This window comes from Lytechinus pictus, chromosome 14, assembly GCF_037042905.1.
Source record: "Lytechinus pictus isolate F3 Inbred chromosome 14, Lp3.0, whole genome shotgun sequence".
NCBI lineage: Eukaryota > Metazoa > Echinodermata > Echinoidea > Temnopleuroida > Toxopneustidae > Lytechinus > Lytechinus pictus.
In genome coordinates, this window is record NC_087258.1 from 20,339,431 (window position 1) to 20,356,238 (window position 16,808).

The window sequence follows — 16,808 nt, forward strand, 5'->3', positions numbered from 1 at the left end:
AGTTACCCAACTGGTTCTAATTAGAAGTCATTTCAGGTTACCCAACTTTCCAGTTAAAAGTCATTTCCATTTACCCAACTGGTTCCAGTTTATAGGATTTCCAGTTACCCAACTGGTTTCAGTTAGAAGTCATTTCCAGTTGGAAGAAATGCCCAGTTACCCAACTGGTTCCAGTTAGGATTTCCAGTTACCCAACTGGTTCCTGTTAGGATTTCCAGTTACCCAACTGGTTCTAATTAGAAGTCATTTCCAGTTACCCAACTTTCCAGTTAGAAGTCATTTCCATTTACCCAACTGGTTCCAGTTAGGATTTCCAGTTACCCAACTGGTTCCAGTTAGAAGTCATTTCCAGTTGGAAGAAATGTCCAGTTACCCGCCTGGTTCCAGTTAGGATTTCCAGTTACCCAACTGGTTCCAGTTAGAAATCATTTCCAGTTGGAAGACATTTCCAGTTACTCAACTGGTTCCAGTTAGGATTTCCAGTTGCCCGACTGGTTCCAATTGGAAATTGGTGTATTCCAGTTAAAACCAATTGAAACCAGTTGAAACCAATTGGATTTTGGTCCTGGGCCCCCCCCCCCCCCCCCCCCCAAACACAAAAGATAATCCTCTGCTCCGCCGCCAATTCATTGATTTTGATCACTTGGACCAAGTTTAGGCTCGCTTAATTTGTTATGTCCGATTTTATTTTTAAATAAAATTTCAAAATTCCAGGATATGTCTATGAATTTCAGGAAATTTGAGATTCAGTTTCCGCAAAATTGTTTTGGATCTAACGTTATAGAGGCTCAGAGACTAGTGCAGTGATCCACCTCAGCGCGGCGGGCGCCGGTGGCTAGCTGCGGCGCGTAAGTCCGATCGCGGTTAGGCGATATATGATAGACACGATACACACTGCATGCAGGACTGTGCTGACTTGAGTCTTCCCCAGGGCAAGGATATAAATACCTCTAACTTAAGGATACTGGTCGTCAAGAGCATTACAGGAGGTAAAAGTGCTTGCTGAGTAGGTCTATATCTGCCCTATAATATTTGATCGTCTTAAGTTTTAACGTTACTAATAAGTTATGTGATCTTCCCTTGACTTAATTATTTTTTCTTATATTTCAGTCCCATTCGTTATATTTTGTGTAAGTAAGGATTCCAACTCGGAAAAATTAACGTTAGTTGCCGAGATGTCCAATATTGGATGGCTATTTTGATGACAAATGTTTGGATTGAATACTGATTAATAGCGATGTTTTCTACCATGATTTCAATTGATTTGAAGAAGAAGATGTCAATGTTCAAGTTAGACAGCTGGCAGCCGTCTGTTTCAAGGAGTTTTTAAACATTTTTAATTTGTTTTTATTTCTCGTACACAGACGGCTCGTGATCGTGCAGCCGTCATTAGGGAGTTAACAATGCAAAATCCCCAACGGGGCTCATCGATTTTTTTCTTTATTTCATAAAATATATTAAAAGAACTGGACCAAAATACAGATTATTATTCCGTTTTGGCCTGTAAGCACCAAAATGGTGACGATTTCCAAACGAGTTCGTACGGAATCCAATCAAATGACCATCCAAGTGTCAGTATGTATGAATTTAAAAATATGTGCCAAATGCATCTGGAAGATAGTGTGTTATTGCTGAGAATTAGCAAGGCATTATATTTTGGCAAATTTTCAGGTCTTTTGCCATGCATGAATAATAAACTGCCCCATTATGAGAAAGGGAGCTAATTCTGATTAACACAACAATTCTAATTTCTGTAAAGAATTAGTAAATGAAAAATACATATTGGTATATTTTAGGTGACTAGTATGGAATCTAATGTTGTCCAATATCACACTGATGAACCTTTATCAAAGTATTAGACATGTCTTTAAAGGACAAGTCTACCCCAAAAAAGAGCTGATTTGAATAAAAAGATAAAAATCCAACAAGAATAACACTGAAAATTTCATCAAAATTGGATGTAAGAAAGTTAGACATTTCAAAGTTTTGCTTAATTTCACAAAACAATTATATGCACGTCCTAGTCGGTATGCACATTATACTGATGACATCAATCACTCACTACTTCTTTTGTATTTTATTTTATGAAATATGAAATATTATAATTTTCTCCTCATTGTCAAGTGAAACAATGATTAATTCCTCCCTGAACATGTGTAATTAGAATTGTTCAATACTATATGGTTTAGTCAAGTTGGTCCTTATTGTCAAATCTGTAAAAAATGAAATATTGTATAATTCAAAGTTTTCAAACAATAAAAAACAAAAGAAATAGTGAGTGAGACATCATCAACTGACTCATTTGCATGACACTGAGTTGTGCATATCCCTGTTTTGTGAAAAGTAAGCGAAACTTTAAAATGCCATAACTTTTTTTATTTTACATCCGATTTTGATGAAATTTTTACCATTATGCTAGTTTGAATTTTCTCTATTTATTCAAATCAACATTTTTCTGGGGTGTACTTGACCTTTAAAGAAAAAAAGTGACTTGCTAGACATTTCATCCTGCCTTTGTTTGAAAAAGGTAATACATGTACTTTTTGTGTGAAATATATTTCTCAATTGATGCACAAAGTGCACTCACGATACTACTGTGTATGTGTATTTTGCAGGGAAAAGATTGTAAGGGGGCTTGGTGATTGCGCCCTTGAATTGCTAAAAAGAGCGCTGGAAACTTTTTAAAAAAGAGGGAACCTTGGGAATCCCACTTTATTGCCATGTTAAAGCTTATCCAATGTTGCAGAATTGGGCAGTTAGCTTTAACAAGTAGCCCCTGAAAAAAAAAATATGTGCCTTTTGTAATGACTTTCTTTTCATCTTTTGTTTGTGTCTGTCTTCATCAGGAGGGTCCTACCTGCAATAAGCCTAGTTGGAGAACTATTGTACTCATAAATATTTCCCACAAATTGACACTACTGCTGTTTCTGTCAGTCATGAATGCAAGTTCTTTTACCAAGTTGATGCACAGAGCGTCAGTCGGGTGGATATGTGGAAAGCAACTGAATGGCAGAAGATGTGCTTTACATAGACAATTCTGCATCTTCCAGTCTAGTCACCCACATGTTCGCTTTGAAGCAAACAGAAACATTCTCACAGACTGCCATACAAGCCATCCTCCGGTGCGTTCACCTTCTAGAAGAATATGTACCCCTGCCCACTGGGATGCGCTAGAGAAGTCCAGAGCAACGGATGGGCAGCCTGCCCGTCTTGGCTCCACCAGCGGCATGTCTGGGGCGAGGATACCGTCCCTTGGAGACGTCTTTTCAGAGGAGAACAAGGAAAGAGTGATGAGTAGTTTATCGTCTAAGAGAACATTGAGGAGGTTTTACACCAAGGACGTGAAGCAGAGAGGGGCGGTGGTGGTGCCCTTGTGCAGTGTCAACAGAGAACCCTGCATCCTGTTCACGCTACGGACAAGGACTCTCAAAGACCACTCGGGAGAAGTCAGGTACAGTATACAGAGATTGGAGCTTGAAGTTCAAGCCCATCCAAAGATATACTTTCGTCAGGCAGCATATATCGCTGCTTCAAAAAATTTGCCAAGTGATTTTTCACTTTCATGTGTTCAGCGACTTCACCGTAATAATTTTCAAGCAAAAAAAGATTGTTAATCACATAAATGTCTAATGTAAAAATACCAAATTCAAAGAGTGAAATTTGCAGATTTTCATCATTTCCCTGATTCATACATTGATTTCTTTCATTGGATTGCGTGTAATCGAGAAAGATCTCCCTGTTTCCTTAAATTCTCCCTGAAATGTGAATATACCCTGCTGGAAAGAACACAGTTTAACACAGTGTGATCACAGTGCATTCACATTTTGAACCATGGGAAAAGATTATTCACACTGTTGAAATGCTCAAATTCAACAGTGTGAAGATATTTTCACACTGTGGAGACCTTGACAGTGTGACTGTTCACAGTGTGTTCACAGGGTCGGCTATGTACATGTAAATATGTGATTTACATAGTTAAAAAAGGCCCTGGTTAAAATGCTCAAATTTAACAGTGTGATGGTGATTTCACATTGTGTTCCACACTGTGAACACACTGTGGGATGCTGTTCATTCCAGTGGGGGCAGCTCAGATATTGTATTTTGATCCGATACTTTCACATCAAAGCTTGCATGTTCTGTTTCTTCAGTTTTCCTGGAGGAAAGATGGACCCTACGGACGGGGACGTGTGCCACACGGCTCTTCGGGAACTCCAGGAGGAACTGGGCGTCGACCCATCAATGGTGGAGGTTTGGGGAAACCTATCGCCAGTAGGAAGAGAGGTAGATTACATACTGTGTTGTCTGTTGTATTTCAAGGTGATGTTCAGTCGGTTTTTCTAAATGTCAGTGCTTCCTGTACTCGCTTCGCATGCATGGATGGACTCTGTGACCAGTATTCTGAACTCTGATTTAATTTGAACTCCGGTCTTAAGTTGTGGTTAAACTATGGACAGCCAATAGTTGCATAAATCTCTAGCAATATAATATAAATATATCGGCTCATTTTTCGCTCAAATCATCCTTAACTGTTTCGGAAAGATAAATAAGATAACTCAATTTATTCACGAGTTAGGAAAGAGCACAGTAAGCATAAGAAACATGCAATGTGAGGAAAATTTTGACATGTTTGGCTTTCCATAAATTTAGCACAGAGTGAGACTATGGTTAAACCTGACTTCAGAATACGGGCCTATGACCCCTATTTTGAACTCTGGTTTAATTTAAACTTTGGACTAAAGTTGTGGTTTCACTATGGATAGCGCCATCATCATAGCCAATTGCGACACAAATCTTTTACAGTTCAGGTTCAGTTTATCAGCACATATGACACTCAAATTATTCTTAAATGTCTGGAACAATATCTAAAATAGTTTTCTTCACCGATAAAGTCTGAGGAAAGAGCACGGTATAAAAAGAAAAGAAAAATACAACGTAAACAAAATATTGACAATGTTGGCTTCCCATAATTGTACCATAGTTTTTATCGATCCTGACCTACGTTAAACTGGGATTCAGAATACAGGCCCATGAGGTTTGCATGGAACCAAACACATCTCACAATGAATGATTAATTCTGCTTTGACATTTATAGTCATTTGCCACTCTGCACCCAGGGGTAGGTGGTGCCGATGGAATGCAGTGACATCATGTACATACATTTGATGGATAAGTAGCCACTAGCTAGTATACATACATAGCGAATAGGCATGAGGTGAAAGAAAGATGTTCTATTCAACGAGGCGTAGTGTCTCTTTCACCGAATGCGAAATATTGTGCCATTGCATGAATAAGAATATTCACTCTGTGTGTTGTACACTACCTTGGAAGTTTTAGCGAAAATATGAACTATGATAAATTTTTCCTATGTTTGCCTAGGACAATGAGAAAGATGATTCGGAGCAAAAGGCAAAGTAATCCCTCAAATGCGCATCTGGGCCCGTCTTACAAAGAGTTACGATTGATCCAATCAATAGTAACTCTTGAAATCCATCAGTGTCATAATTTTTGCTACAGGAAATTTGCAAAATGTCCTATGTAAACAAAAGAAAACACACCAAATTGTCAAGAAATCAATGAATTTATTAATTTACATCATATCTATAATTTTTTTATCAAACATGCATATTATATGTTGACTTTGCTGGCTTTCCATACTTGCGATTGATTGGATCAATCGTAACTCCTTGTAAGACAGGCCCCTGATCTGCAGCAGCAATGCACTTTCAGCCAGTATTAAGCCCCTCGCATATTGCACTTGCATTTATCAACTAATGTAAGCGCAATGAATTAAATTGTATTATGACCTCAAGGCCATGCAACAGTATATTTTGGACGGTACATGTGCAACGCTACAAATGTTTGACATTCAGCCTCCCACTTGTGTACTTCAACCTAAGTAGCTGTTAGTAGAATAATCATTATTATTCAAAAGACGAGGAAAAAAATATAAAGATAAACCAAATTTCGTTCTCCTTTTAATATTCTACAGACCATTTTAGAAAAGATATATGACAACAGAAGGGTATTCATAGTTTTCATTGAGGCTTATTGCTGTACATGGATCTATTGATGCGGATTCAAATCTGGAGATGATATGAATCATTATCAACATAATCATTATAATCAATATACCATTTATGTATCAATTTCAGTCGCTTGCTTGCACTCCCATGTACATAATTTTTGTGAGAAAATCCATTCCTAGTATCAAACAAGTTACCATGCCTAGCTAGTAGTACAGGTAAACCCAATTGTTTTCTTCATAGAAAAGGAACTACCCCATTGTCTACCATATATAGTTTGGATTGTTATTGACCTTCATTTCCTAGGTCACTTTGAGGCCATGATGAGTCCAGAAAAAGTTAGGGGTATTGTTCTATTGTTTCAGCATTGTCAAAACACAAGGCAGGAAGTTGTATTTGTAGCTTACTGTCCAAGTCCTGGGCCCCGTTGTACAAAGAGTTACGATTGATCCGATCAATCGTAACTCTATGGAAATCCATCAGTGTCATAATTTTTTCTACAGGAAATTTGCAAAATGTCCTTTGTAATCAAAGGAGAACACCCCCAAATTGTCAAGAAATCAATGAATTTATGGATATGCATTCATATCTATAATTTTTTTTAAACAAAACATGCATTTCATATGTTGACTTTGCTGGCTTTCCATAGTTGCGATTGATTGGATCAAACGTAACTCTTTGTAAGATGGGGCCCTGGTTCTTCTTTGCTGAAAAGGCATTATATTATGTTTTCATTTTAATGAGTTAACCTGTTCCAAATGATTACTTGTAATATGTGCTTGTAGATGATGGATACGAAAGAAGAATATTAGCAGTTGATGTTTATGTATTCAAAACTTTAAAGAGGACAGCTTTCTTAATGAACAAGGCCTTGTTGCCAATGATTTGTGCTGAATGGACCATACAAAAATATGTTTCAACCAAATATGCAGATTGGAATTTCCCTTAAGGACGTTCCACAGTTAAAGTGAAATCCATGTCATTTTCACCAAACTTTGCACATAGATACTTTAGAACCTTAATATTTGAAATATGCAAAAATTAACATAGGTCCATGTGCTTGATTTTTTGCTATAGAGCTTCAAAGTTCACCCAAATTTATGTTCTTAAGAATTGCGCATTCAAAAGCATTTGGCATTTTTAGACCTCGCAAGATTACTACAATGAATTTAAACCTCTATTACTCAGTCAAAATACATGAAAAAGTCATCAAATTTCGCAAGAGAGTTAATAATTGTATCGTTAGAATGTAGAATCTATTTATAGTGCTTTTTGTTTGCAATTTTAAGTCTAACAGCACTGTCAGTTCTTAAAAATGGCGTAAAAAATAACAAAAACCAAATCTCAAAAATGTGAAATATCAATAACAAACTACAAAAGTACAATAAATGCTGCACTTTATTCAAAATCCATGTCAATTTCACCAAAATTTGCAAAGTTGTAGAGGGAGGTATACCTGAGAGGTACAAACATAAAAAAATAGGGGTTCATGTGCTTTTTTTCAAACTATCAGCATTTTTATTAGAGCAAATGTGCTTTTTAAAACACCAAAAATGCGCCGAATGCTTTGTATCTATGTGAAGAAAAAATCAAAACCACTCTACCATTTATTCAAACTCGGGGACATATTCGTGATTCTTGGCAGCTGCACTGCAGAGTAAAGTATTTTGAAATTGTAGAGAATATTTTTTTGAATGGTCCATGGAATAATTCTATTTTCTTAGCTTCATAAAATAACGCATCGGATCTGCAGTTAGAGTGCAGATGATGAGAAAATTCAGCTCATACTCACAGCTAATTAATCACTTGTTCATCCATTGTGACGTCAGCGCGCAGAGTTTAAAATATGCGCAGATCATAATGCGCACAAACATAACTGTGGAACGTCCTTAATTGCAGGAAATTTGAGTTTGTTTCAGTTCACTTAGAAATGAATAGGGTATTCCTCATCTATTCTGCAAATATCATAATGGGAAACTAAAAGATTTTTTTTCATAATTTGATTAGGTCTATGAGACATACTTAAGGAACAGAGTTTCACTGATTTAACGTATAGTACATCTGCTAAATGCAGACCTGCCAACCAGTACGTTTTAGCCGTATTTAGTACGTTTTTGCAACCAAAATACGGCAGTACGTTTTTTCTTTGAAAAATACGTTTTTTGTATTAAAAAAAAAAATTTAACTTAATCGTAATTTATTGAGAAAAATAATCTCTCTTTTTCTCTATTTCATAAAACGTGCACAAATATGGTTATTAGATCAATGTAATTTCAGGTAACTTGTTTTTTTTTTCAATCATTTAGTTCAAACCAGGGTGAAGATATACACATGTTTTAATGCTTTTTTTCATGTGCAAGAGCAGTGCGCATTTTAGCTTGCATGCAACTTGAGCTTTTTGGGGAAAAATACAGTTTTTTTTATCACAGAATACAGTTTTTCATTCCCAGAGGTTGGCAGGTCTGTAAATGCTGTTTATTGTCATTTATCAGCAGGAGCATCATTACCATTCGCACTCCTATCTTCATCATTATTATTATCATCATCATGATTATATTCATCATCATCATCAGAATCATCATTATTATCGTCATCATCATTATTATCATCATCATCACCACCTCCACCATCATCATCTTTATCCCCATCGGCATCATCATCATCACCATCATTTTTGTCTCGCCTGCATGGCAGAGCGAGAGTGTATTCGCTGCTTTTCTGATGGCGGCGGCGTCGTCGTCAACATCGAATCTTAACCTAAGGTTCAGTTTTTGAAATGACATCATAACTTAGAAAATATATGGACCTAGTTCATGAAACATGGATATAAGGGTAATCTAGTATTATTAAACATCCTGCCTGAGTTTCAAGTCACATGACCAAGGTCAAAGGTCATTCTAATAGTGTCAATGAACTTTGGCCAAGTTGGGGATATTTGTTGAATTACCATCATAACTCTGTAAGTGTATTGGTCTAGTTCATAAAATTGGACGTAAGAGTAATCAAGTATCACTAAACACTCTATGCGAGTTTCAGGTCACATGAACAAGGTCAAAGGTCAATGGACTTGCCCATATTGGGGGTATTTGTTGAATTTAACCATCATAATTCTGAAAGTGTATGGATCTGGTTCATAAAACTTGGACATAGAGTAATCAAGTATCACTGAACAGCTCATGTGAGTTTCAGATCACATGACCAAAGTCAAAGGTAATTTAAGGTCATTGAACTTTGGCCATTTTGGAGGTAATTATTAGATTGCTGTCATAACTTTCAAAGTTTATAGATATAGTTTATAAAATGTGGATATAGGGGTAATCAAGTATCACTGACAAGTCTTAGGTCGCATGATCAAGTTCAAATGTTATTTATTGTCAATGAACGTAGTATTGTATCATGATATGAATGGTGTTTTTTGTGAATATATATTTTATAGTAGTTTTCAAAGTCATCTGTGCTGCTAAATTGAATCGCGTGATGCAGGTGAGACTGACAGAGGCGCTTCACTTGTTACCTGTATCAATGTTGTGAATCCTTTGATCTTCACTCTACATTTTTCCCAAGTAACTAATACTTTTACAATCCATGTATTTATACAGAGAATCACGGTGGTACCAGTCATCGGATACCTAGGGGAGATTGATGTCAATAGTCTTAAGTACAATCCTGATGAGGTAAGTACTCTCTCAAGGTTTTTTGTTCCACATTGGGGTGTAGAAGCGCTGTTATGTAACAGTTCTGACTCTCGCCTTGTAATCAGCGGGTCATGTGTTCAAATCCTACCATGGCCTAGCATCCTTTGGCAAGGCGTCAATCCACACTTTGCCACTCTCACCCAGGTGCTAATTAGGTACCGGTAGGAAGCAATTGTCATTGTGGTTGGTTTTAAAGTGTGCGCCTAACATGCTGCTAGGAAGTTATGAATCCAGTAACCAGGTAATAATAATTGTGAATCACTTCGAGCAGTCGTAGATTGAGAAAACGCTATATAAATGCCGATTATTATTTTTATTACAGAATTTGGGGGGCTGTTTCTTTCATTTTAAGGGCTACATGTACTTTTTAGGGGTTACAAGAAATCATACAGTAAAAGCAAATATTAGTCTGCCATACAGTTAGAATATTGATTTTCTTTTCTAAATAATCTTGAATATTTAATTGTGACAGATCTTGTGGCAAATTTCGAAAGAATAGTTACCCCAAAGCATGTTTTTAGGGGAATTTTGGAGAGATTTTAGCCATCATGAGGGAAAATCGCCCGCTGCCCTCGTGTATCCTGCTCATGCAGGGTTCCCACAGTCATGGAAAATCCTGGAAAATTGTGGTCATGGAAAGTCAGGGAATTTGGAATATTTGTGAAAAGCATTTTGCATTTACCTCTTTGCTATGGCAGCTTTTTTGTCATGTCTCGCAACTCTCATACGCTGTGATCATACTCTGCTATTAAAATTGGTGTTCATGATTTCCATTTTTCCCAGTTTTGTGACATCCCAAAGTCTACATAACTCCCGGGACGTCACAGGAAGTCATGGAAAGCAGCAATTTAGTCAGGAAAAGTCATGGAATTCTGTTTTCAGATTTCTGTGGGAACTCTGTCATGGGAATCTGTTCAATTAAAGGAGGGGCGAACTGGCCAACACTGCATATTTTCTCGATATAAATAGCTTGATAGAGGCAGAGCTACAACGCGCTCTTTGAAGGCCAATAAAAGTACTCGAAAGGTCAGGCGCGCACAAAGTTCCACACTTTTTTTCCATGCGTGTGCATGTGCATTGTTTCTACGCGTTGGTATGGTCCCATATACTGTTAATTGTGTCGTGGAGTACTTTTCCTGTGCTTTAACTATACGTGTGCAGCATTATACAAGCTCCACCAAACTCCTTGATATCGATGGTTGTCTTCTATTGATGTGTGTAGTAATAGGCTAGTCTTAATATAGATTTTTTAATAACTGAGTAATTTAGAGGATAGATTATCAAATGATAAAAAGAAATAAAGAATCGCAGACGTGCGATAGCTCAGTGGGTAGAGCTAGTGTTTTGGATTCCAGTGACCCGGGTTCGAGCCCCACCTGGTGCACTAGTGCCATTTGGTAAGGCATTAATCCTCTTTTTTCCAGGTCCCTTGGATAGGATATTAAGCTGTCGGTCCTCTGGTTGCTTGCTTGGAAGCATTCATGCTTTCTTATAGCAATCAGATTAAAAAATATTTGTCACAATTACGGTTGGCAGCTCTGACCAAGTAAAGCACCAATACCTCATGGGCAATTCCATAAGATATGTTTGTCCGACCCCCTATATGACCCCTGTTACATCTGAAAGTTTCCTACCCGAGACCCGACCGAGTCCACTTGCAACCTTGACTGGACTATTGGTGGATTAGCTTCGCGAACGGACCGAGTCCGAAATGTGGTCTGTTTACATCACAGCGTTCATTCCCTCCCCTATCGGTACGGTTTCGAGCAGTATCCGATTGCTGACACCAAAGGGCATTCTCGATCTAGGCTCTGAATAATTTGCGCGCGCTAATTGAAGTTGTTTACATTTCGTTACACTCGTCGGCTGCTACACAGAAATGACAGGGTGGGACATGTGCCGATCATTTCCAAAGAGAGTCGAAACGACTCTTTACCTTTACCTGGATTCTGGAAGAATGCTGATGATCCCAGCAGTCGTTGAAGATATGATCGACTTGAAAAGGATACGTTTAAAATGCTTCCTTCTTTCCACTCAAATCAAAGACTTTATCAATCACAATTCACATGTCGCATGCCACAAAACATTCAAAGAATGACGGGGCTTGGGAGGGGATAGCGCGCGCTATGACGTAATTTGACAGCTGGCGAACGGACCGAGATAGGTTCGAAAGCTTGTGTGCGTTTACCCGCACACCGGCCCGATACCTACCCGAGACTACCTCTGGATGTGGTCTCGGGTAGGTTCGCCTAAAGGTGGCCCGAGGTAGGTTTGGGATATTTACATCTGATTTCTTTCCGACCCGAGGTAGGCCCCAGGCTGGCCCGAGGTAGGGAATCTCTCAGATGTAACAGGGGTCTATATGTGGGACCTTCATGAAACTTTTTGTTCTTTTGACAGTCTGTAATGTTCTCTAATTGACCATGACTTGGTCAGTTTATAAAATGAAGTAAGACTTGAGAAAAATGGGGGTCAGATTTACAAAAAGGTTGATCATTTTATGGAATTGCCCTCTAATAAAACTCTTTCTACATGTATATATCCTTGAATTTCTTTCAGGTCTCATCCGTGTTTGTAATGACGCTGTCCCATCTGTGCAGCCCGGCCAGCCAAGCCTACACAGTCTACGAGCCTCACGAGTATTCAGGACAACCAATGGCAGCGCTTCCGGTCTTCCTGGGTGGGGAACATCGGGTTTGGGGACTGACCGCATACATCCTGGACCTTGCTCTTCAGGCGATAGTCCCTGACCACTACCGGTCACTCATCAGTCAAGTAAAGAAAGAACAGGCTACGTCGTCATGATGGTAGAGTATTGCCTAGAAGAATCTAATCAATGTCAGCTGCAATTTACTAGTAATGATTTCCTGGATGGGGAACTTCAGGTGTGGGTACCGACTGCCTAGACACTAGGGCATTGCCAATAGCAAATCAACCATTGCCATTAGGAAGTTAATCTTTTATGTACGTTCCTAAAGAAAATTGTCCCACTACCCACTGGAGTGGAATCAGAAATATTCTCGATGAAAAACCCAAATCATTAGATTTCGGAATCAAACCATTGTCAGTCTTTATAGCCATTCAAACCTCTACATGTAAGAATCCATAGTCTATGGGCTGCCAACTAGTACTGATTCTCAGTATTTGGTACTGAACAATGAGAATACTGATGGTTTCATGCAAAATATTTAAAGTTTCAGTTTAATGTCTTGTCCTATTGTATTTCTTAGAAACTACTGATTTCCTTGCCAAAATACTGATTATGCAGCTTTTGAAATAGTGAAATGTTCTTGTTCCAGTTGGCAGCTGTGTAATCCATGAGAATTGGACCTGTTTCCTGGAGGAATGCCTTCAATTCCACTTTAGTTCAATTTCTTTATTTTACATCACTTCAAAAATACAAATAAAATAATATTAAACTTAGATTTAGTTCACACCCTTTGATAAATGTACACTGCAACCATTGCATCAGACTATTATATGGGGGGGATAGTCCAGATTGGACATTGATATGTGGAAGCTCTCCTGCCCAAACCTAACATAGAGTGCCCGACACCCAATCCATAACCAAGTGCAAAACTGGGGAGATGAGGCGATCGGCACTTATAATGTATACAGTATTAGCAGGCGTGGATCCAGCTGGCTTAGACGCATTATCATTTCAGGGGCCAAATTGTTTTTTCACCGTAGTCGCCCTCTCTAAACTGTTGTGTCTTATCCAAGTGCATCCACGCCTGAGTATAATTAGGCGCCGTGTCAAAAGTATTACATGAACTGCCTAGACGACTTTCCTGCAAGTATCCAGCGAGCGGCTTTGTCAGTAGGAACCATCACATTTCGTCGTGGATGAAGTAAATGGGGATGGTGGGGAAGCCGCTGTGAAAAGACACATATCGCCTTTTTAGCACTGACCTCTAGTAAATGGACGTGCGGTCATGGCGCAGAGACTAATGCCGCGCGCCACATGCAGCCGCCATATATTGGGACCATCAACCCACACTATCCAGCGCAGCATGACGATAGGCACCAACATGGTAGTGTCGAGTAGGCCCACAGAGTTGTTTTCTGTCATATCAGTTTATGTTCCCCCAAATTTTCTCAGAAATGGAAGTTTGAGTTAATTTCTAATTATTAGAATTAAGTTACACATTGAATCAGAGCTTTAACACAGTAGGGATGATGTTCCCACCAAGTATTAAACATGTCAAGTTTCCCCACTACTACATGTAGGTGTGGGGATGTTTCACAAGGAAATGTTATTATGACAAATTTAGTAACTTATAGCGTTTTTTTTATTGGTTTCACATGCACTGTTTTAGAAAAATTATCACTCAAAAGTCACTCCATGATTGCCACATTACAGTATACTTGTTTGTGAAACACCCCCATCAGATTTGTCATTACTGGTGCAATGTGCAGGAATATCCTCTTCTTCAATGCCTACTCTTTCAAAACTTGAGCACAAAATTTCCCATACATCCAATGCAATTTTCCCGCTGGGAAAATTGTAATGAGCACCAAAGCCATGGAAATTAAAATGTACATTACAATCCTTCACAATCTGTGCCGCAACTTCTTCAGGAAATCCACATCCAATGTCTGCTCCACTGTACACATGCCCTTCATGTTCTTGCAGGAGACTCCTCCTGTACTCATCGAGGGCACGCTCTAGCTTGGTGACTTGAGCAGGAGATGCAATAAGGAGAGGAAGTTCTTCAGCATGCTCCTTCATTTTGACAGCTTCTTGAAGTGATATCTCCAGAAATGATGGTCGAGCACTGCATCTGGATCCATCGCAAGTACATGATGGTGCACAGATGTCACCGCAGTCATGATCTTCTAATGCACTTTTTTCCCCTTCCCAAAATACCCTCCTTATCGTGGCTCGACGACATTCTTTACCTCCTAGAAAGCCTTTCATGTAATTTTGACATTAGATTGCCACTTTCTTATGTTGAAGTTTCTCTTCTTCAGCGTGTCCATCAATTTAAACTTCAGCTCCAGAGCTTCCTCAGTGTTCCTGACTGACTCATTCAGGTCGTCCATATAGAATTGCTCCACGATTACTTTCTGTAGTTTGTCATAATAATAATGGATATTTAGAGGTGTAAAAACAAAAAGTACCATAGCACGTACAATGTATGAATAATAATTTAACATTTGCAATAATAACCACAATATTCAAGATAAAAAGATTTTTTAACAAAATTCCGGTGCATGTTGTAGGGTCATTGCAAAAGCTCACAGCTCTCGTGGGTTAGCTCTATTTCCTTTCATTTTCATATGGAAAACTTTCTTCAGAATTTGTGCATTAAATGCAGAGCCAATAAGCCGACATATTTCCCAGACAGTCGACCGGAGAGTGAACTCAAGCATGCAGTCTACAGACCGGCCTCGTCCAAGATTAGAAATGGGGGTGAGAGTACTTATCGGAGGGACTCACGCAGATTTTAACTCCGCGTGCATACAATAGGTCCTGACATTGACACCTGAACAGTGTACATGGCTATGTACTAGATACCAGTGCTGTGGCTATGGATTAAATGTTTTTAAGGTGTAATAATTATTTTGTCATGAAGTGTACATGCATGAATAATATGTATGTTACACTTACTGTATGCATTGTGAATTACACTACATGTATATCTTTTGTTTTGCTCACAGTAGCACACATTCTACCGCATACATTCGTAATTCCGAAGCTTCGTTATTCCGAAGGTTCGGTTATTCCGAAGGTTCGTTATTCCGAAGGTTCGTAATTCCGAAGGTTCGTTAGTCTGAAAACGAAATGAGGTTCGTAATTCCGAAGGTTCGTTAGTCCGAAAACGAAGTGAGGTTCGTAATTCCGAAGGTTCGTTAATCTGAAAAAGAAATGAGGTTCGTAATTCAGAAGGTTCGTTAGTCCGAAAACTAAATGATAAACTAACCTTATTTTAGGTTTTTCTACCATCTACAATAAAATTATCAAATAGCCTATTTACTTTTTATAAAAATTTAAATCAGATAATTCAGCCTTGCCCTGACCTTTAAAAGAAATACTAGCGACAAGTGGGTGGGTGGGGGGAGGGAGGGGGGTCGCGTTAGGGTATAGATGTATTCTTTTGCATTCTTTTTGTTGTTTTTCATTATTGTTTAGCTCAATTATTTCTAATGTATAATTCTATTTATATAATATACAGTAACTGTTGTTATGTTATGTTATGTACAGTAACTGTTGTTACGTATTCTCTGGACCCCAGGGAAGAACAGTTTTGTTATATTAACAAAGCTGAGTGGGTTTATCCAGCCATCTCACTATACTTTTGATTTTATTATGTACATACATTTACCTTGTATTGTTTTTAACATTGTGATATGGAAAATAAATACCAATTTCGTTTTCGGAACAACGAACCTTATTTTGTTTTCGGATTAACGAACCTTCGGAACATCGAACCTTATTTCGTTTTCGGATTAACGAACCTTCGGAACATCGAACCTTATTTCGTTTTCGGATTATCGAACCTTCGGAATAACGCCACAAATGTTCGGATTAACGAACCCTTTTACGTTTTCGGATTAACGACCATCGAGGTATAGGCAATTTGCGTGTTTCGGAATCACGAACCTCCGGAATAAAGAACCTTCGGAATTACGAAGTGTAACCCATTCTACACTGTACATCGTTTGTTCACTCGAATTTATAAACTGTTCTTCTACACTGTAAAACACACATAGACACAGATAATTCACAAAATCAAGCTGAATATTTCTCTCAAATGCACTTGCTCATTTACACTCTCATGAAATCTTCAAATACAATAAGAAAAGTTAGGAGTACAAAAAGATTGTCAAATGTATGTGTATGTTTATTGCCAGAGTAACTGAAATTAAAACATGGAACTGCTTCAGTGAAGACTTGAAATTTTATAGCACACAATACATGTATACTATAAAATCATGTATCATACACAAAATTACAAAGATATACATTTTGTTGACTGAAAATATGAGTCCTTGACAATGAATATACATGTAGTATGAATACTGCATCTCACTTTGTGAATAATACATCTATTTACACTTACACAAAAAACTTACGTCATTAATA

At 38.2% G+C, this 16,808-nt stretch overlaps 1 protein-coding gene across 2 annotated transcripts; it reads left to right on the forward strand.

The window, feature by feature from the left end:
- Nucleotides 1-797: 797 nt before the first annotated feature.
- LOC129276141 (mitochondrial coenzyme A diphosphatase NUDT8-like) lies at nucleotides 798-14,901 on the forward strand. 2 transcript variants are annotated; one of them, XM_054912572.2, is made up of 5 exons: nucleotides 798-989; nucleotides 2,847-3,451; nucleotides 4,149-4,281; nucleotides 9,623-9,697; nucleotides 12,278-14,901. In XM_054912572.2, the coding sequence occupies exons 2-5, from the start codon at nucleotides 2,937-2,939 to the stop codon at nucleotides 12,521-12,523; spliced, it is 969 nt and encodes a 322-aa protein (XP_054768547.2). In that variant the 5' UTR covers nucleotides 798-989; nucleotides 2,847-2,936; the 3' UTR covers nucleotides 12,524-14,901. The 2 variants fall into 2 exon arrangements, with proteins under 2 accessions (XP_054768547.2, XP_063965155.1); XM_064109085.1 differs by having other exon boundaries at nucleotides 874-1,006; nucleotides 12,278-13,111.
- Nucleotides 14,902-16,808: the final 1,907 nt, after the last annotated feature.

Excerpts from the sequence above, each read along its gene's own strand:
- LOC129276141 (XM_054912572.2), top strand. The coding sequence starts at position 2,937 with ATGAATGCAAGTTCTTTTACCAAGTTGATGCACAGAGCGTCAGTCGGG. Across the intron at positions 3,452-4,148 it reads GACCACTCGGGAGAAGTCAG|TTTTCCTGGAGGAAAGATGG; the intron begins GTACAGTATACA and ends CTGTTTCTTCAG. Across the intron at positions 4,282-9,622 it reads TATCGCCAGTAGGAAGAGAG|AGAATCACGGTGGTACCAGT; the intron begins GTAGATTACATA and ends GTATTTATACAG.